This window comes from Lycium barbarum, chromosome 7 (genome assembly GCF_019175385.1).
Source record: "Lycium barbarum isolate Lr01 chromosome 7, ASM1917538v2, whole genome shotgun sequence".
NCBI classification, from domain to species: Eukaryota; Viridiplantae; Streptophyta; class Magnoliopsida; order Solanales; family Solanaceae; genus Lycium; species Lycium barbarum.
In genome coordinates this window covers 27,307,478-27,330,497 of record NC_083343.1, presented here as the reverse complement: position 1 = coordinate 27,330,497, position 23,020 = coordinate 27,307,478, and the positions used below count along the sequence as shown (strand labels likewise).

Sequence of the window (23,020 nt, the reverse complement as noted above, 5' to 3'; positions counted from 1 at the left end):
TGAATTGATACGCACGTGGCAATGAATCCATCATTATTGACTTAATGAGATACTTTGGAAATTACATGAATATTGTTTGATTTTTTAATATGAAATGCACTTTTTTTTTTTACATTATTAATTTGCACTATTTTTATGCATATATATATATATATATATATACTATGTTCAAAACACGATTAATATAACATTGTAGTTTGTACTCCGTATTTAAAACTTTAGTATATTAGTGTTTACAACGAATACAAAGTCTGCACTTTTTTTTTTTGACATTATTTCTTTTTTAATATGAGGTTCACTTTTTTTTTTTTGATATGGCTTGATTTTGTTAATATGGGGTCCACTTTTTTTTTTTTTTCAGTGAATTTGGAGAAGGTGGGTTCCACTTTTTTTTTTTGTATTTTTTTTTTTTAAAATTTTGCTTGATGTTGTTTAGTATGAGGTTCACCCTTTATGGGTGCACTTTTTTTTTTGACATTATTAGTTTGTACTATTTTTATGTATATAATATATATACATATACTATGTTCAAAACACGATTAATATAACATTGTAGTTTGTGCTCCGTATATATATATTTAATATGGGGCGCACTTTTGTTTTTGACATTATTAATTTGCACTATTTTTATGCATATATATATATATATTAGAATTATGGGGCCCACAATTTTTTTTGCACTTTTTTTTTTGACATTGTTTTTTTTTTTAATATGGGATTCACTTTATATATATATATATATATATATATATATATATATATATATATATATATTGCTTGATGTTGTCAATATGAGATATTATGTTCAAAACACGATTAATATAACATTGTAGTTTGTGCTCCATATTTAAAAATTTATTATATTTCTACTATTAAGAAGAGCCGGTTGGGCTAATTTTTTTTTTATATATATATATCGCTTGATTTTGTCAATATGGGGCCCACAATTTATATACAAAGTCTGCATTTTTTATTTTACATTGTTTGTTGGAATGGATATATATATATATATATATATATATATATATATATATATATATATATATACATATATATCATAGAATTATGGGGCCCATAATTTTTTTTCTATATTATTTATTGTTTAAGATATATGGGTGAGGCTCACAATTTTTTTTTTTTTATTATAAATTGGAAACGGACGACGAAAAGTGAGTTGCAACTCACTCTTCTATATAGTACTAAACTAATACTAATATAGATTTATTAGTTTAGATAAATCATGTTCTCCACCAAAAAGGCCGTTGCCAGTTTTGAAACTGCTGCACAAGGTGGTTCACGGACAGGAATTTTTAAATCATTCCAAATCAAAAACCATAAAATATGGTAAATGGTTTATTTCGTCGAGTGTGTCCTCGGCAAAAAGTATGTAATTGTCTGATTTAACTACAACATACTAAACACCCAGATTCTATTATTTTGTCAAGTAAATAATCATTTTCAGGGTTATGTTGAGCCAGATAATGTCTATGCACGTCTTGCAATATGTGGATGCCTATGTCCGTCTCAACACAGTTATTAGGGATATAATATGTGGCATATACTATATGTATGGTATAAGCAGAGTCATGGGGATAAATGTGAGTACACATTTAGATCTATTCATTCTAATGTAACCAATTGATGTAATGTAATATTTAGTGTGTTGACAGAGAAAATAATGAAACTGTGTTTACTCAAGTTTATCCGGCTTTCAATTTTACAGCAAGAGGTAATCTCAGTTCCTTTTGATTTTGAGTTTCGGTTCATTGTCTTCCTATTGTCAATTTAAAAATTCTTTCTTGCTATATGTTTTTGGGTTGCTTGATAGTTATTCTAGAATTATAAGTCTAATTATGATTAATCTTGAATCTTTTTAGAACCGAATAGATCAACAAGGATAAAGAAGATTAATATAAGGTTATCTTGAAGGAATTAACCGTTTAACTTACTTGTAACGTTTCAATCATCTTTAAATGAGTTGAAGATAGTTCAAGGACAGGTGTTCTCAAATCATTCGAGACCAAAAACCATAAAATATAGATTATAATCTAATTCCGATATCTCTATGAATTTATCGAGTTGATTATGTTTAGTCATTTTATCCAATATCTTGGTAAGCAAATAATTTATACTTAGTAAAACTGTTCTTTACTTACTTTTCTGAGGATTTGAAATCATCCAGCTTCGCTACCGTCAATTGGTCAGTTTATTTGTAAAGTTCAGTGGCACAAGGTTTAGGATTTAGCATTTAAAACATTTTGGAGTACCTGGCTTTAAGCTATAATAATGCCCTCTATTTAGATTGAAAATAGATATTATCAACAAAAGATAGACTATTTGGATAAATATTTTTAATTAAAAATCAAAAGATAAATGACATGATGATACGGTTTAACAACTCACTCATTTGTAGATAAGGACGTTGCAGATTTTAAGTGATTAAAAGAAAGGTTGCTCTAATTTGAAACATATAATTTGGAATTTAAATTAAAATAAATGTAACATGTAGTTTAAATTTAAAGATATAGTTTTGATTTCCCTCCTCTCTTATCATTTTAAAAAAAAAAAAAATGAAGCCGCTCAAGTTCGTCATGTTTCATTATAAATTTCTTAATATTAACTCTGTTTGCATTACCACCAAAGGATGTGGTGTAGCGGATGAGGCTGCTCCTCCCTTAACCAGAAGTCTAGGGTTCGAATCCTGAGTATGAAAAAAAAAAACTCCATTTGTATTATGTGCATGGAGAATAATGACTAAATTAATTTGTATTAATGCAATAATTTATTGTGTGCTTTCGGTTTGAATTTGAATCCAAACGAACATTCTATATATCCGGTTGATAATTTTGAATTTTAATCTGATTAAGACTTCCTCCATGGTTTTAAAGTTATAGTGTTAGCCTAACTCTCTAAGTGCTTATCATATCTGAATTTTAATATGAATTTAAGATAGTGATAATATATTGAAGAAAGATCTGTATTTTCTTTGCCAACATTAATTCTCTGCGAATTGTCTCGCTTAAACAACCGTAAGCCGTTCCTAAGAGGTAAGGCATTTTGTTTCCCTTTTTTCTTTCTTTTATATTTTTGGTGTTTCATTTCCCAAATATATTTTACTGGTTTATTATGATTATTACCAGAAATGCAAGAATCACTTCTTTCTTTTTCACTTGAAGTATCATATGTAACTTGGTAGATGTTTTGGGTGGAAGGAGCATAGTTTCTCTGTTTTACCGTATCTTCATCAATTTCACAAAATGAAGGTATATATGTATATTTGTTGAGTTTCTGATATATGTAATCCACTCTATAAATATACCTATCAATACTTTGAATTATCTGATAATGGTAAAATATAATTATTTTAACGTCTAATTTCAGGTAGAAGTATCTTCACTCTGGAGTACGGGTTAATACCATGTATATTCAACAAGGGAGAGGCAAACCTTTTACAATTCTTTTGCACAATATCCAAACATAATGATCAGTTTGTAATTTCAATTAATATCTTATTTTATATATTCTCCAAAAATTAAGATAATGCTAATGTAGGCTTCTTTACTATTTAATCGGTTAACAAAATGTATAAGTCTGCTCTAATTACTAAAACTTATCTTTCATTTGAATTTAGAGTTGGATTAATAAATATCTTTGATGAATTTAACTTTTAAGATAAGTATATTTGAAACCCTTTATCATTATCTGCAATTTGAAGTTGAGTTTAAAAAATTAATCTGAGTTTCATTTCTTGAAAAAGCAATCGACAATTAACATGCTAATAAAATAATCAAAAAGAGATGCCTAAAAACAACTGGATAATTAAACAATTTATTTTAGCTATAACATTGGATCATTACTATAATCATTCAAGAACATCAAGAAATTACTATCAAGGAAAAAATCTATTAAGCTTATTAAACAATTTTAAAGTTATACAGTCAAACCTCTCTATAACAGCATGATTGAGTCCGAAATTTTTCAGCTGTTATAGAGAATGACTGTTATACACCTATAACAGCATTGACATTTAAATAATACTTCGCTGTTATAGGCAAAAAAGATGCATAAAATCAATTTTTCATTTTTAATTGTCAAATTTCAAGCTTAATCACACTTTGCATAACGGAGGAGAATCGTTTAATGATGAATATATATATATATATATATTCATATGATATTTTTTGTCATAAATAGTGTATTAAATGATCAAATATTTGGTCAAAATTTCTACTCTTATTATTGGTAATCATAGATATTCTATTTTTATAAAGATGGTTAATTATTATATTATCGAAAAAAAGAAGATAGCTGTTATATGGGGGGTAATTTTACAAAGAACGTACTGCTATAAAGTTGGCTGTTGCTGTTATAGGTGAAATGATGTTATAGAGAAGTAAAATATAACATAAAAAATAGTTCCAAAAAATCATAGTTGTTATATAGAGTCGTTGTTATATGCGGGTGCCGTTATAGAGAGGTCTGACTGTATTGGATCAAAAAAATTGATCTAAGAACTTCAAATGAATAAAGAATCGGATCAGCAAAATTGATCTGTTTTCTCAAATATAAGTGGGAATATTTTAGCTATAACTTTGATTACAAAAAATAAAATAAAAAAAATTACAAATATCACTTAAAGACTTTACATATTCGATACTTTGATGTATAAAATTTCCTTTCATCAATTCTTTTATTATTGACTGTGCTTCGCGCAAGTACGAATACTATAATAATAATAACAATAATAATAATAATAATAATAATAATAAGGCAGAGTTGTCACCATTGCACCTTGAAGTGGGTCCACCATCCGCTGACATGTCAGCCGCCTCACCAAAGGATCCGGCTCCTCTTCATTTCTCTTCTCTCCATTTTCCCCAAGTTCTAGCTTAGATTAGGGACACATGACATAGGTGAGAATTAATGGCTAAGATTTAATTAACTAAATTAAAATCCTAACTATGATTAGAATAACAAATTATTTCTTTATTTACTTTGAAAATTTTAACAACCCCACAATTCTAGCTAAAATATTATCTCTTCCATCAATATAAATTATCTTCCCATTCAAACATGGAAATTTAATTAACCCTGTGTCCCAAAAGAAATTTATCAACATACGAGCTCTCCTCTTCCCATTCAGACACGAGATATTATTGTACCAAATAAAAACGAGATATATTATACGTAAAATTTAGTGGGCCAATTAAATTAATGAATGTCCCTTAAAAAATTAAACCAGTTTATTATATAAGAAAATTTAGAAGAGTAAAACATAATATTTAAAATTAAAAGTTAAAAATTAAATTCCAATATTCTTATTAAATAACTAGGAACGTACACTGAAGATTAACAACAGAATATAGAAGTTATGTGCTTTAAGCCTCTAATCAACAAAACAGATGATGTTCTTGAGTACGAAAGAGTGAGAAAAGACTTTTAATATATTGATGGAAGAGATAATTTTTTAGCTAAAATTGTGGGATTGTCAAAATTTTGAAAGTAAATAAAGAAAATATTTATTATTCTAACCATGGTTAGAACCTTGCTTTAGTTAATGAAATCTTAGCCATTAATTTTAACCTATGCCATGTGTCCCTAATCTAAGCTGGAACTTAGGGAAAATGGAGAGAAGAGAAATGGAGAAGAGCTGGATCCCTCGCCAAATATATACTCCCACCTCTTGTTTTAGTTATATACTAGTATTTGGATGATCAAAGAATAGTTTTCTTAAATCATAAGTAATTTTTTCACGCATTTTCTAAATATTTGAATGGTTAACTATTGTGACTTATAGTAATTTTTAAATATGTAATTCTTATTTCAAAAATATTGAAGATTCTATGTCCAAATCATACCGAACAATAGTTAGTTTGACCCTCCTTGTCTGAATCAAGCCAAACAAATTAAACTAGAGGGAGTAATTTATAAGCAAAATACATAGGAAAGAAATATGAATTTCCTAAACAAAACGAAATTAGAGTTGTGTGCAAATAGTATTGAAAAATATTGAGTGGATATTTGTGTTTTGACGACCATAACAAGACCAATTCCGTAAGCAAGCCTAACTAATAACCCTCTTAGAGCCACACCTAGGCGAAGAGAGTAACCTCAGACCCCGTCTCCATTAATTACAATAGTTATTTGTTTACTTAATTTTCATTGCTTAGTTAATTATTATTTTTAGGTATTAGCTGTATAATCAAATATATTTTCAAGTTTGAGTTAATAGTTAAATTAGTCAACTATACACACAATAACATCTTTAACACACACCTAAGATTTTCTGTGAATTTGATCTTGACTCATCCGAGTCACTATATTTGTGGACTGTGTTATACCTTATGGTGTAATTTAGACTATCACCTGTCATTTCATCAAAAAAAAAAAAAATTAAGCAGATTTGGAAGGGTTGAATACACCATCACAGTACTACTGAGTGTCATTAACTACCCATTAAATGACGAGCCAAGACTTACTGAGAAAACATGAAATGAATAAACAAGTAAATTTATAATTATAGTAGAAAAACTGAAAAAGAATCTAAAACTGATAACTGAATCTAAAGTTAATAACTTATTTTAGAATACTACGTATCTGGTTAAATGAAAACAAATTCAACCGACCGAAATTACTCAACCGAAATACTATGAAAACTTATTTTAACGGAAAACTAGAAACTTTATGTGTATGGCAGATTCTACCTCGACAGCTAATGCATGGAAGTGTTTCCTTCACTTCAAAAAGAGCAGTTATGGCTTTACAAGTACTGAGGTTATAACCTCGACAATCCTGACATAATATCCTTAGGGAATGTCGCACATATTCCCCAAAAAATGTGATGTCATTTGTATACGGTAAAAACCGGATACGAGGCAAATCGGTGGAACGAGGAACCGGCGGAACGAGGAACCGGCGGAAGGAATGAGAATGTGCCGGATACTATTTGCTCTTGACCGGGGTAACGCTTGGGCCGGAGCTAAGCGAGGGCACCGACTGATTTACCTTCTGCGTCATTGAAATGGCCAAGCCCGGTGACCGGAGCATTCGTGGCCGTTGGTCCGTATAGCTATTGGTCCGTGTGGCCGTTACACGCGAGTCACGCGCCAGTAGCGTCCTGTCATGGTCAACTACCCACCATGCGTGTGTCAGACGGCACCGTCAGTCTAATCCCACCAAATCCGTGCAGAGCTGTCCTTATCACTATTATTTTATTAGTTCACATTGTATGAAACCCATGGAGGTCACACTATAAATAGGGCACATCCCCCTCCTTTGTAAGGGTTGACTCCTTTACTTTCCAAGAACATTTGTAATAGAAGAGCTCATATATACAATCTCCCTATCAATATCTGATTCGGCCAAGGTCATTTGTTTCCATTTATATTGTGTTTCTTCCATCAAGTATTTCACATTGTTCATACGTTTATATTCATAGCAAATTGTCATCATTAGCCGTTTTGTTAAAGAACTCTCATATACATATTTTCTCTACCTAACACTCATCAAGACCCAAGCACATATCCTATACCTACTTATAAATTTGATTGATTATCCGAATTCGGGGTAAACATCATTAATATCTTAACTGAAACTTGATTTAGAATTTATGCGAATGCATTTAAGATATACAAATCAACTGGAATTAAGAGACAAGTCAAGAATATGTTTCACGCAGGCCACAATCATAAAAATATCGTAATTACAAGGCTATGACAAGTAGCACACAAGGCTAACATTAGATATTGAAGGTTACAAACATTTGATATATCACAACTAAGTTTCAAACATGAATTATTTCGCACTTGCTTTCCCCCGCAAGTACTTAGCATAAAACCTATATATGTCATTTAATTAAACCAGTCTCTAGGCACGTGCATTGCACGTGTATGTCAACTCATGTAGTACACATTTTTTTAAAATAATATCAAATAAAGTATTGAGTAAATAATTATACCTGAAATAAAAAAGGTATCAATTTGCAGGATTATTAATTTATGACAGCCAGTGCGTGGATACCTATTAATATTATAGCAAGACCAAATGTATTCTTCCAAGCTCAATATTGAGCAGGGCTGTTGTGAACTCAATTGATGCATCTGCTCATATGGGTGACAAGGAGGATGCGACGAGTGATTTTCGCATTAGCAAGTCGCGTCGGAGTTCGAGAAGTGTACTTCCACCAGAAAAGTTGGACAGTTACATTTGGGGAGCAGGATAATCACGTGAACAAAAGAAGAGTTAGTTACATGATATGTTTAAAAGTGTGAGAACATGGGTAGGAAAGGATAAGGAAGTTAATTTTTTATTCTGAATATTCTCATCTTTTTTCTTCTATCTCCTCAACCCCTTCTAGACTTCTAGTTCTAATGTATCTCCCTATTTTGAATTCCCTGCAACTTATCTTGATGTTTCCTGCTCTATTGTAATAAAATTTCATAAACATATATATTAATATTAGTGTTTGTATTGTGAAATTGTGAGTTGTTACAATCACATGCATGATTTAATTTAAAATAAAACTTAGCAAGTTAACCTTAACTTACTTCAAATCTATTGCTTAATTTTCTCTTTCAACAAACCGACATCTACAAATAATAATGATCAAATAGTCAATACTTAATCAAATAATTCAATTTACCAATTTTGAATCAAATCCCAATCTTCTAGAAATTCACTTCCCAACGTGGATGGACTTTCACAATGTAGTTTGATTTTTGATATCCGTACTAACTGATAAATATTCCATAAGCTCATTTATCATAGTTAAACTCACCAAATTTAACCATTTTAAACCAAACCCATTTCCTTCATCATCTCTTTCAATCTCAAGAATACCCTATGAATTAAATAACGAAATTAACTCATAACAATGTTCCGTATACTTATTCTTCAATCACATATAAATGTGGAATTATAAGGTTTACCTTCTTGAAGATACCATAGGTTTTTCCCTTTTAGGGTTCTTGAGGTCAATTCTTAAAAATATAAAAGATTTCCATTTTTTTTTATGTTAGAGACATAAATTAAATGATGATAAAATCTACTCAAGACATCATGAATTACTCACTTTGAAGTGTCTTGAACTTTTCCTAGGTTGAAACCTTTTCTTTCCCTCTTTTAACCGTCAAAACTTGACTTGCCTATGGAAGGCTTCCACTGCATGTTTTGAGGCAACTAATTGTGATTGACTTGCTTTGAGATGTTAACATTTTGTTTAATTCTATTTTATGAAAAACAAAGTCCCACTTGCAATTGACCTATGTCGCATGCCCTAGGCATGTCTAGGGACTTGGTTCTAATATTTCAATTCTTGGCTCCTTATCCTTTTGGACTTCCATACTATTCTTGTGTACTCCCATATATTTCTAATGATGATATTCACATACTAATCCACCCTTAGTGTAAACTAGTTCAATCAATAGCTAGTTTCAGTTCGTAACACACAAGAGATTTGCATTTGTTCACCATATAACTAGACTTTTAGTGTTCAAAACATCCCAGGTTTGACAACTAAGTTTCAAACATGAATTACGAAGCATTTGCTTTCTCCCACAAGTACTTAGCCTATATATATATATATATTAGACATTTAATCAAATGCATCACATGCATGACCTAATATAAAATCACACTTAACAAGTTAACCTCAACTTACTTTAAATCTATTGCTCAATTTCCTCTTTCAACATCACGTTTATTGAACGAACCGACATCTACAAATAATAGTGGTCATATAATCAATACTAGCTCGAATAGTTCAATTTATCAATTTCGCACTAAACACGAAGCTTTCAAATATTCAATTTGCAACGTGGGTGGATTTTAGCAATATGGTTTGATTTTTATATTCATTGTAACTCATAAACATTCTGTAAGTTCATTTATGATAGTTAAACTCGCCAAATTTAAACCCTTTAAACCAAACTCATTTCCTGCATTATCTCTTTCAATCTCAAGAGCACCTACGTCTAGGATTCATCTAATTTATGAATTAAATAATAAAATCGACTCATAAACATGTTCCCTGTACTTATTCTTCAATCATATGTAAAGGCAAAATTGAGGTTTACCTTCATGAAGATACCCTAGGTTTTCCCTTTGAGAGTTCTTGAGGTCGATTCTTGGAAATCTAAAAGATTTTAATTTTTTTTGTTAGAGACATAATTAAATGATGAAAATCTACTCTAGACTTCATGATTACTCACTTTGAAGTGTCGTGAAGTGCCTATATTGAAACCCCCTGAAAGCTCTCAACCAACTCTAAGACACAATGTGTTTTCTCTCTCCCTTTGCCCCTTTTAAACTTTCAAAACTAGGTCAGCCTATGGAAGGCCTCCACCACATGTCCGGAGGCAAGTCGTTGTGATTGACTTGCTTTGAGATGTTAACATTCGATCTGATCCTATTTTATGAGAAATGAAATTCCACCTAGAATGGACCTATGGCGCAAGCCCTAGGGGCAAGTCTAGAGACTTGGTTCAATCTTTCAATTCTTGCCTCCTTATCTTTTTGGAGTTTCATACATTTCTAATGATGATATTCACCATCGGATGAACTAGTTCAATTAACAGCTAATTTTAGTTCCTAACACACAAAAGATTTGCATTTGTTCACCTTATAACTAGACTTTTAGTGTTCAAAACATTCGAGGCTTCACAGAATAATATGATCGGGTTAAACCTTGTTGTTGGTCTTTGCCAAAGCTTAGTTGGTCACGATAGCGAGGCCCAACAAAGTCTCATCTCGTGACAACTCCATGACTTATCCGCTCACCAGCCCAACCCCTCTGTGCTGTAGTGCTCGAGGTCTCACAGGAGTTAGAATTTGCTTTTAACTTCATATTGTTCAAAAACTCTTCTAAACCCCTCGTGTCTCAATTCAAACCAACCCAACAAGTCATAAACATTAATATTTACTTTTAAATGAACTCTTACACATAAAATGGAACACAAATACTTAAATGAGAGGTTGAGTGGTTACATTCTCCTCCTCTTAACAAATCGAAATGAGAGAGATACCCATTTAATTAATATGATATTGGATAACATATAAATATTTCTCATTAATATATGCGAAGGTAGAGAGAATCAAATTAGCATCTATTTGATAGGAATGTGCTTCCTTAATTATAATGAAGTTTATGTACAATTTAGTTTAGAAATGGAATGTAAGATGAAGCTCTCCATGAACCTCACAAGTATAGTATGGGGATGTATATTTCATCGTCATTCAATTTCCTTTTGGTATACTAATTGGATATAGTTTTATTTACTTAATTATGAGAAAAACTTTCGTTTTCTTTTGTTGCTTTTTAGTAAATCTAAATTAGCCAAAAGAATTACCTCACTATAAATATACTTGAAAGTGACAAATCCAAAAGAACAAGCTTTGAGAAAGTAGTATATGCAAAGTTTAAGCATAGATAGTATTCTTCATTAACTTCTATTTTGCCATTACAAGAGCCAAAGTAGCATCTGGATAAAAAGAGGACCACATTAACTAATGCTAGAACCCTTTTTACAGAAAAGGCAAATAACCTATCATAAATTCAGATATTAATAGATACTCAAATTCAACTATTCTACATTACCTATAGTTTGAATGTTTGACATGGATGTACAATATTACAATTATTGCATAATTTTCATTCAATCTTGTCAGATTATACAAGAAAATCCGGCTTATTATTATGATTATACACTTAACATAGCAATTGTCCCCAAAAAAATTGTTGCATAAAGAAAGAAGGCTTAAGGCATATGCAGCCCCCTAAACTTGTCTCTTTTTTCCATTTTGGCACCTCAACTGAGTATTATTCCTATTGAACCCCTGAACTTGGCCTCAAGTGTGTCTATCAAACACAATCCAACTTACATAATAACATCTATGATGAGTTTCATTTTCTTTAGCCTTGTGCGTGAATGTCAATCGCATACTATGTGAAAAATTCAACCAATTAAAACATCACACCCATTTTGATTATACACATTAGATAGGAAGAAGTATGCTACTGTGTTATACAAGTGAAGAAGCGCCACTTAAACCAATCAAATAACAAAACTGGAAAATAAGAAATTAAAATTGGAAACTAAAACTGAAAACTATAAACTAAAAAATAAGAAACCAAACTTATTAAGCAACACCAGATCCTATTATGTTATTCCAGAATCTCAAAAAAACTTCAGAATCAATCTCAAAAGGCTGGTCTTCAATTCCAAGTTGGCTGAATCGCTTGGTTCTTTAAAAAAGTTGGTTATACACATATTTTAATGATGTGTATAATTAAAATGCGTGGGGGGTTTTAATTGGTTGAATTTTTCATGTAGGATGCGATTAATGCTCACGCTAAAGAAAATAAAACTCACCATATATGTTATTATGTAAGTCGGATTGTGTTTGATAGATACACTTGAGATCAAGTTCAGGAGTCTAATAGGAATAATACTTAATTGAGTTGTCAAAATAATAATAAAAAAAAATTTAAGGGGCTGCATACGCATTAAGCCAAGAAAGAACATTAATACAACGAATCCATGAACTGAATGTTTTTCTGAAAAAATATTTTCAAGCAGATTTTTTCAGTGAAAATTTAAAGAAATGAAGTCCACATTGTTTCTCTTGTGAATTGTGATATAACATTCTCTAATTAATTGTTTTATTCACCTTTTTATTTTTCTTCTACTCAATAGTCATTGATTGTCACATTAATGAGGGCAACAGGGTTAAAAAGATAATTGTGAAAGTGATGGTCTACAGTCCATGAAGGGTCAATCTCAGGGGATCATGCATTTCCCAAATTTTTATTCTCCTCTTTTTCACAATGTTTATTATGGGGGGTAAAAATTGAGCGTTGAAGACCAATGCTAGTATATAATTATTGCAGCCAGCAACACTCTATTTCTTACATTAAAAATTTTTGAGTGCGCAATAATACAAATAGGTAATCTCTGATTTAAATTATGCTTCTAACCATGTGTAAGACTTAATGGATAAAAAAGAATCTTTTCATCTGAGATTGAAAGAAGATAAAGAAAAAAGAGTTATAGTTAAAAATGGAAGGACAATTGCAGGGTAGGAATCTAGAAGTTCACTTTTGACCTTATTGGTGAGAATTTAAATTTCATGCTATAATCTCCTCTCCCATTTTTCCTTCCCCTAGCCTATGTAATAACTCTTTTTTTTAAAAGGAAGGACAATTGCAGGGATCCTTCATATTATTTGATCATATGAACAGTTTATAAGAAATTCCTTTTTCCTCACTAGCACAACAACAAGGTTAAAAAAGAATAATAAAGTATAAACAAAGTTTAATATGATAATTAAACTAAATAGGAGGATGTGGATGTCAAGAATTAGGATAAGGTTATTAGGTAATCGAATATTGTCTAGCTTTCCTTACTAGTATTGTTAGTGTTACTCTCCTATTAACTTATTTTTCAATTTTATTATTACATGTTTGTTTCTTTGCTTTAGTTATTGTATATTTGTTGTTGCTACTGTTCTCTTTGTCTTTATTTTTAGCATATTCTTTATTATTGTACTTTCTTTCCATACTTGTTTTGATATGTTTTACTTGAGTAGAGAGTCTCAATCTCTTTACCTTCACAAAGATAGGTGTAAGACTGCACATACACCCTCCTTCCCAAATTCAATTATGAAAATATACTGAATATATTGATTGTTGTTGTACTACTCCCTCTATCCCTATAAACCTTTATAGTTATAAATTATCTCATTAATCACACACATTAAACACACACTTTGTAGGTTTCACTTCAATGGTCAACTTTGCTAGGCCATAGCCACAGACACAGAATATAAAGCCAAGGTATATTTTATTTATTATCCACCCAAAGGGCAAGAGAGACATAGAAAGAGAGAGGAAGAAGAAGGAATAAGCAAGACAGAGAGAGAGAGAGAAGGCCATTTCTGAAAAAAGAGGACAGAGCAGAAAAAAGAAAACAGCAAATTAGAGTACTCTTCCTTTACATAGATATAGAAAGAGAAAAAAATAGTGTGTGTGTCTGGTGGAAGAGGGGGCAATTAAAAGTAAAATAGCAGCATTTGGTCTCCCCCTTCGCTTCCTTTGTCTCCCCTAACACCCTTCCCTCTTTCTTCCTCGTTTTCCGGCCACCCTTTCGCCGGAAAACATAACACCCCTTCTTCCCTCCGCCCACCCACCACTCCCTTCTCCTTTTCTTATATTTGCATAATACACAGTACAAAAAGTATCTCTGATTGTTTTTTATTGGTAACAAACAAAATTTACAACCTAAAGAGCACCTAGGACTACAACCAACTTCCTGGAAGGGTGCTACAGTCATCTAGGCCTCAGACAAAAAAAATATCCCTTAATACTCTCTTTTTTTAGCTGGAAAAAAGATTTATAGAGAAAATGAAAACGCCGGTGAATACTGCCGGAGGTCAGGTTACATCCAACGGGAATACTACCGAAGGTCTGTCACTATATTTATGTATATAGAAATATATTATTTTTAGTACGTGTTGTACTTTTTCTAGTACTAATAAACAGATGCATTGTAAGAATCGGTAAATCAAAGAGACAAAGCTATTTTTCTTTCTCGGCTTTTGTCTATTTCTACTTTACTTTCCTTTTCTTCCATCCCGATGAAATTTTTTCCTTTTCCTTTTAGTTTTATTGTTATATTATATGAGTACTACTTTTAGCTAGCTTTTGGACAAAGATTTGGTTGAATAAGAGTTTTTGAAGTTGCGTTGAAAAATAGTTTTTTGAAGTTGAAATTGTGCTTGGACATTCATTTAAAAGAACAAAAAAAAAAAGTTAGAAGTTTTCTGAGAGGTCTGTGTTTGGGTGATTTTTTTTTTTTCAAAGACTGATCAAGTTCAATGAACAAATAATGTTTTTCAAATTTTTCTGACAAAACTAAAAAACAATTATGTCCAAACGGGAGTTTCTAACTTAATGACATCGGAACGCAAGTTCAATGATTTTATTTTTTTTACTTTTACTTTTATTGTCATATTTTCTATACTTTTAGCTAGTGTTTGGACATAAATATGGTTGAAAAAAAAGTTTTTGAAGTTGAGTTAAAAATAGTTTTTCAAAGTTGTTGAAGTTGTGTTTGGACATCCATTTTATCACCCAAAAAGGGCCCAAGCCAGTTTATGAAACTTGAAAATTTTTCTTCAATCAAAAATTGATCAAATTCAATGAACAAATAATGTTTGTAAATTTTTGTCGAAGAAAAGTAAAAAATTGGTATTCCAAACGGGAGCTTTAACTCAATGAGATCGGAAAGGCATTTGGAAAGAAAAATGAAAAAAACTTGCACGTTTGTTAAAGTTGCTAAGCAAAGCAAATGGATCTTTTCTTGGGAAAAAAAAAAGATTTTTGGTGAGAAAGTGAGAAAAATCTTTACTTTTTTAGCAGTTTTTCAATCTTGCAATTATAGAAAGTCATCTTTCTTCAAACCCATTTTTTTGGAGTTCAGTTTTTGGAAATAAGGTGTATTAACAAGTGTTATAAATTGAAGAGGAAGTGAGAAAAATCTTTACTTTATATCGTAGTTTTACAATCTAGCAATAGAAAGGGTCATCTTTCTTCAAACCCATTTTTTTGGAATTCTTTTTTTGTTTTTGAAAAAATAAAGTTGTACTATTAATTAACAAGTGTTATAAATTAAATAGTGATTTTTTTTTTTTGGGCAGTTGAGAAGAAGAGTATAAACCCAGAACTATGGCAGTCCTGCGCCGGTCCTCTAGTGAACTTACCGGCTGCTGGGACACACGTTGTCTATTTTCCTCAAGGCCATAGTGAACAGGTAATTTTTTTTTTAATTTTTTCACGGTTAATGAAGTGGGTAAAAATTATGAAAAAAAGTGAGAATAATGGTCTCTAGTTGGTTTAAAAATAGTCTCTGAAGTATCAACTGAGCAGTTTTGGTACTTTAAGTTTGCCAAAAGTGAGCACTTTTGGTGTTCGTCAAATATTTACCCAACTTTGATTGTTAAATTTAATCGAAACTGCGAAAACTTTTTTTTTTTTAAATCAAAACCCCTAGAAATTTCCTTCAAAATTGCAGAAACCGCAACACAAAAAACTATACCATACACAAAAAATAGACAAAAATTGCACCTTAAAAAATTGCACAAGACTTTTGAAATAGACCAAAAATAACATTAGCTACAAAATATGTATTTTCAAATGTGAGTTCTCATTAAGTATTTTTCGTTTTCACAATTCCGATTAAATAGAACAATTAAAGTTTGGTAAATATCTGATGGAGACCAAACGTGTCCACTTTTGACAAACTTTAAGGACCAAAACTGCTCAAATGATACTTATGGGACTATTTTGAATCTACTGCCAAAGATAAGGGACCATTTTGTCATTTTCTAAAAAATTATGAGAGGTCAATATTAAATTTCATAAGATTTAGATTTCATACATGTCTCGGTTAAATAATCAGGTGCAGGAAAAAAATACTCTTTGTGTGCTGCTATTTGCTAACGTGAGCCAATATGGTGCACATTATTAAAATTCACCTTACTAGTTATGTCAGGTTGCAGATGTGTATGGGTAACATTATTGGTGTTACTTGTTGATTTTGATAGTAGAATGCACTGTATTTATTTCTTTTCTTGTCCATGTTCTAGTAAGAGTTATTTATTTACTTTTGGATCACATCTTTTTTTTTCCCCCCAATTTATCATGGTAATATCTCTGGTGTAACATGCACCTTGTGTCAGTATGTGTCCTTATTGAGAATTTGTTATTTGTTGTTTGTTTTGTTTGCTTATGCATATGCTTACATGTGCACGTGCATACATATGTATTTTACCACACGGTTTTAGAAAAAGAACAAGATGAAAAGATAGGGAAGCATCATCTTTAGTATCTTTGACTATGATGTTATCAACAAGCAGGTAGTGGGGTTGTTAAAGAGGAAAAAAAGGGAATTAAAAAGTTAACCTTTATGGCTGGACTAAAGTGAAGAAAGGTTCAATTTGCTAACCTAAAAGTAATGAGATTTTAGGTGGCTTTTGCTCCAAAAAAAAGTTGAGAATTTTTTTGAGATTCTTTTAGCAAAACTTAATGATGAGGAAGAAAATGCACCTCAAAGTGTGGCTTAACGGTCAATAAAGCCGGACAAAAATCATGAGTTAAATTCTAGTAAATACATAAAAGATGGAGTACTTGTCTAAAACTTGGCGGACAGAGTTAGTATCACCAGAAACAAGTACACATCACCACAAGAGAAGAACGTTCTAAAGAGCACAAACTTGTAAATTTCTACGAAATGCATATGACATAGAATGCGCGCAATGTCCACCAATCCTAAAACGGAAAATAAAGTAAAAAAGAAATAAAAAACAATCAAATTGAAGACGCTTACCGCTGGTGAATGCCCAAGTCAATTTGATAGTAAAGTTTGAATACGTGAGATGCATGCAAGTTGGACCGACACCATTGATGTTGAAAAAAATGTCATGAGGAGGAGAAAAGGAAGGAAATTAGGAAGATAATGAGAAGGAAATGGAAAGTTAGTACCACTACTTCCATGTATTTCAATGGCAGTTTTGTTAAATAGATGTTGAATATTTCTTTTGGTACGTGGGAACATTTTGAATCTTTCTGAAGTGCAGCAATGGTGAAGTGCCTTTTCTTTTTAATCAAATTTTGATTACTTTCAAGTTGTGTATCTAGTATGGTTGTGTGGTTAATATTAGTCTTATATGCAGAGTTATTCAATGGTCTGATTTATTTTACTCTTGCACTTATTTTCAGGTTGCAGCATCTATGAAGAAACATGTAGATGCCCAAATACCAAACTACCCAAACCTTCCATCAAAGTTAGTTTGTCTCCTTCACAATGTTACCCTGCATGTACGTAAATTCAAACTTCACTTGCCTTGATATAAACTGGTCATTTGAAATCCTTGCTATTCAACAATAATAACTGTATTTTTTGTCGTTAGGCGGATCCAGAAACAGATGAAGTTTATGCACAAATGACACTGCAGCCGGTTCCATCAGTATGTCTCTTCCTCTGCTGTGTCTACATTATAAGGCGATTTTTCCTATTCTTGACTTTTTTTCTTTATTCGGAAAAAGAGGAAAGAGGGGTTGTGTGAGGTGGTCCTCTGTCCACGGAGGATCTGAATTATAGAATATTGAGGTGGAATTTAAAGCTCATTTAGTGAACCTTCGGTCGTTTGCAGTTTGACAAGGAGGCATTGTTGCGATCAGATTTGTCTATGAAAGCAAATAAACCGCAAACAGAATTCTTTTGCAAGACCTTGACTGCCAGTGATACAAGCACACATGGAGGTTTTTCAGTCCCTCGACGTGCTGCAGAGAAAATATTCCCGCCTCTGGTAAGAGCATATTGATTTTCTCATTTGATACATTTTGGTGGTTTCTCTATCTTTTGTGTGATAAGACCTTGCTTGTTCATTCTCAGGATTACACAATGCAACCACCTGCTCAAGAACTTGTGGCTAGAGACTTGCATGATAATTTGTGGACCTTCCGCCATATTTATCGCGGTAAGTTTTTTTAGCTGCCATATATGGATTTACTTGTCCAAGCGTTGCTAGATAAAGTTTGGCTTGTTTCCTATGACTTACCTATCTCTGGTGATCCAGGGCAACCCAAACGCCATTTGCTAACCACAGGGTGGAGCCTCTTTGTCAGTGGGAAGAGGCTCTTCGCTGGTGACTCAGTCTTGTTTATTAGGTAATGATACTGGCAATGACATGCCACCTTGAATGTTCTCTTTTTTGTGCAACAACATACCCAATGTTCTCTTTTTTGTGCATTTGAGGAAATTGTGCAAGTATAAAATGACAACTAAAATAGAGTGCTAAGTAAGATCTATAAAGGGCTACGAGGCTTTAAAAGAACCTAGTCACCTGTTGGATTCTCTTCTTTTATCATTCATATGCTTTGGTCATCCTTGACGATCTGTAATCTATGTCGACAGGGATGAAAAGCAGCAGCTTCTACTCGGGATTAGGCGGGCAAACAGACAGCCAACCAACTTATCGTCATCGGTGTTATCAAGCGATAGCATGCATATAGGTATCCTAGCAGCGGCAGCCCATGCAGCTGCAAACAACAGCCCTTTCACTGTGTTTTATAACCCAAGGTCAGTGAATTTTAACTTTCTTATTATGCCTATGCATTTCCTGTAGCAACTTATCAATCCTTGTGATGATTTTCTCTTATTACAACAACAACAACAACCCAGTGAAATCCCACAACGTGGGGTCTGGGGAGGGTAGGGTGTACGCAGACCTTACTCCTACCAAGGTAGGACGGCTGTTTCCGAAAGACCCTCGGCATGATTTTCTCTTATTGTAATTTAAAAAATTTAAAACCTCTATTATGAACAGGGCAAGTCCTTCGGAGTTTGTCATCCCTTTAGCCAAGTATTACAAAGCAACGTATAGCAGTCAAGTATCGCTTGGCATGCGATTCCGCATGATGTTTGAGACAGAAGAATCAGGAACTAGAAGGTATATGGGCACAATTACTGGCATCAGTGATCTTGATGCAGTGAGGTGGAAGAACTCACAGTGGCGTAACTTGCAGGTATAGAAACTAAAGCTTTCTAACTAATAAAAATTACCTTTTATTCTATCTTTTGATTACAGGATGTACTGACACCTTCAAACTTGTGATTAGGTTGGTTGGGATGAGTCAACTGCTGGAGAGAGGCGTAACCGAGTCTCAATTTGGGAGATTGAACCAGTAACAGCACCGTTTTTCATCTGTCCTACTCCGCCATTCTTCAGGTCCAAGCGGCCAAGGCTACCTGGAATGCCAGGTAGTGAGCAAATTACACCTAGAATATGGCTTCTTCTTCTTCTTCTTTTTTTTATTTTTTTTATTTATTTTTATTTTTTTATATATATATAGTTGGATAACTGTGATTTTACCAGTTACTCCGAGGGTACCTTATTAAAAAGGCGAACAATATCACTGGAGAAATGAAAGACGCGATTGTTATGAATATTACTTTCTCCTGAATAAATCATTCAGCTATAAATTCTAATCCTAGATTTCTGATCTGTGAAATGTGTCACTTCTTGCAGATGACGATTGTTCTGATCTGGATGGCCTGTTTAAGCGGACAATGCCATGGCTGGGTGATGACTTTGGGATGAAGGACCCGCAAGGTCTTCCAGGCCTGAGCTTAGTCCAATGGATGAACATGCAACAACAGAACCCTTCTCTGGCCAACCCAATGCAGCCAAACTACCTGCATTCTTTATCTGGTTCTGTTCTACAGAATGTAGGAGGTGGAGCACCTCAGCTTCCTCAACAAAACACTTTGCAGTTTGGTAGCCAAAGGCCAACCCAACAAGGTCAGCAGCTCGACCAGCTCCAGAAGTTACCGGCTACCACATTGAGCCCAGGAGGCTCCATTATGCAGTCGCAGCAACAGTTGTCGGATATGAGTCAGCAGCCAAGACACAGCCTAATTAACCAATCAGTGCCGACAAACCATGTTCAGGCCCAACTTTTGCAAGCGCAAAGTCTTGTGCAATCTCAGAATGTCCTACAGCAACAACAATCATTTCAAAACCAGCTGCAGCAGAGAAACCTTCCTCAGAACCTGCCGCAGCAGCAACAGATTATGAATCAGACCCAGCAACAGAATTTCATGCCATCCCAGCCGAGCGATCCACTTAACCAACAGCTCCATTTCTCTGATAACCAATTGCAGATGCAGCTTTTGCAGAAGCTACATCAGCAGCAGCAGTCACTTCTAGCTCAACAATCTTTATTGCAACAACCATCTCAGCTTGGGCCAATCCAAGATCAGCAGAAGCAGCTCTTAGATGTATCACACAACTTTTCCAGGTCACTTGCAACAAGCCAAATGCTGGATATGGCTCAGACCACGTCCACCTCCACATCTCTTTCCCAGCCGCAAGCTGTCCAGCAGCAAGTGACGAGAAATAATAGCCAGTCTAATCTTCGATTTGCCCAGCCAAATCAGCATCTGAAGCTTCAGCAGCAGCAATCAGGAATTCTACCAGAACTACCTGGACAAGTTGGCCAGGTTCTACCACCGACAACTAATCAGCTTTCCGCAAACTGCAGTAGCTTATTGACAGGAGCTGCAGGTGGAGGCCAGTCGGGGGTTACGGATGATATCCCATCATGTTCAACCTCACCATCCACCAACAACTGTCAAAATGCGGTTCAGCCAATTATGAATGGTAGGATCCATCGAGGCACAGCTGCAGCGGATGAAACAACCCAGTCTTCTCTACCCCTTTTGAGTTCCAGCGGATTAGAAGCTATGTCCCCTAATAGAAATCTAGTTAAAGAGTTGCACCAAAAATCTGATGTGAGGCCCTCATTGAACATCTCCAATAGCCAGAACCATGGGTTGTTGCCTCCTCAAACCTATCTTAATACTGCAGTTCCTCAGATGGATTATTTAGATAGTTCATCTTCAGCAACCTCTGTCTGCTTCTCTCAAAATGATGTCCAATTGCAGCAGACAACTAACCCGATGTCTTTCAGTTCTCAACCAGTTGTATTCAGAGATAGTCATGATGGAGAAGTTCAGGGTGACCCAAGGAACAATGTTGCTTTTGGAGCAAGTATGGACAATCAGTTAGGAATACCCATGATGCCTGATTCTATGATCACAAATAGCTTGATGGAGTCAAGGAAGGATGTATCAAATAATATCTCATCAGGTGGAGGCATGCTTTCCAGCTATGAGAACCCCAAGGATGCACAACCTGAACTCTCATCATCGATGGTCTCTCAATCATTTGTAGTTCCTGATATGGCCTTCAATTCAATTGATTCTACCATAAATGAAGGCAGCTTCATGAATAGAGGTGCCTGGGCCCCAACACCTCAAATGCCTCGTATGCGGACATATACCAAGGTCGGTTTACATGGCAAATCTGTCTCCTAAGTCACATCATTTTGAGTTTACAGTAATAACTTTTTTTGCCTCTATGCTCTCAGGTATACAAGCGTGGTGCTGTTGGAAGATCAATAGACATCGCACGTTACTCGGGCTACGAAGAGCTTAAACAAGATTTAGCTCGTAGATTTGGTATAGAGGGACAATTGGAGGACAGACAAAGGATAGGATGGAAGCTTGTGTATGTGGATCATGAGAATGACGTTCTGCTTGTTGGCGATGACCCTTGGGAGTAAGTTCTTGAACTTTGCTTCTAATCTAATTTTCAGTTTCTGCATTTTCTATACAAGCAAGCATCTGAAGGTTAAGAGTTCTTGAAAGCCGCACCTTAGAACCATGAAACAACCTTTATTCCATTATGCATGGAGACTTGATAAAAGTGGCGTAAGCTGCTTTTATAATCCTACACCATTCCCTTTTCCTTGTACATATTTGTGGCATATTGACATGTGTTGTACTGATCATATGGTACTTCAGGGAATTTGTGAACTGTGTCCGCTGCATCAAGATTCTTTCTCCGCAAGAGGTCCAACAAATGAGCTTGGATGGAGATTTTGGAAATAATGTCCAAAATCAAGCTTGTAGTAGTTCAGACGGAGGAAATGTGTAAATTAACTGGCCAAAGTTCCATTCTTAGAGACCTGCCACGAGTGGTTATTTTTCTCTTTATACATGATAGAAAATGTAAATTAGCTTTTGTAGGATCTTGGTGTTTTTCGTTGGTTGAATAGAGTTGTCGCTAATCTGACAGGAACAAAGGGGGAAGTGGGTGTGCTTCGTCACCTCACCGGTCCGAGCATAATAGCTCATGTTACAAGGGAGGAACTGGTGAAGCCTAGTAACAATAGAAGCACGAGATGCATGCGACAAGAGTATTTAAATTTCTTGTTTCCTTTGCACGAAAAGCTTCTTAAAGAGTATTTTCAATGTAAAATTCGAGTCCTTGAAATATGTATGTAGTGTTGGGAGTGTATAGTTGTTTAGAATGTTCTCTGGTTTTCCGTTCAATCTTGTAATGGGAAATCTCTAAGTAAATTTCAGTAGCTGAGGTGAAACTGCAGTTTCACTTCATT

At 33.7% G+C, this 23,020-nt stretch overlaps 1 protein-coding gene across 1 annotated transcript; it reads left to right on the top strand.

Annotated features, from left to right (window-relative positions):
- Window positions 1–13,687: 13,687 nt before the first annotated feature.
- LOC132603328 (auxin response factor 19-like) lies at window positions 13,688–22,990 on the top strand. Its single transcript, XM_060316336.1, has 13 exons — window positions 13,688–14,459; window positions 15,694–15,806; window positions 17,774–17,872; window positions 17,965–18,021; window positions 18,208–18,363; window positions 18,450–18,534; window positions 18,634–18,724; window positions 18,972–19,136; window positions 19,384–19,582; window positions 19,676–19,817; window positions 20,086–21,905; window positions 21,989–22,179; window positions 22,425–22,990. The coding sequence occupies exons 1-13, from the start codon at window positions 14,399–14,401 to the stop codon at window positions 22,555–22,557; spliced, it is 3,312 nt and encodes a 1,103-aa protein (XP_060172319.1). The 5' UTR covers window positions 13,688–14,398; the 3' UTR covers window positions 22,558–22,990.
- The last annotated feature ends 30 nt before the right edge of the window (window positions 22,991–23,020 follow it).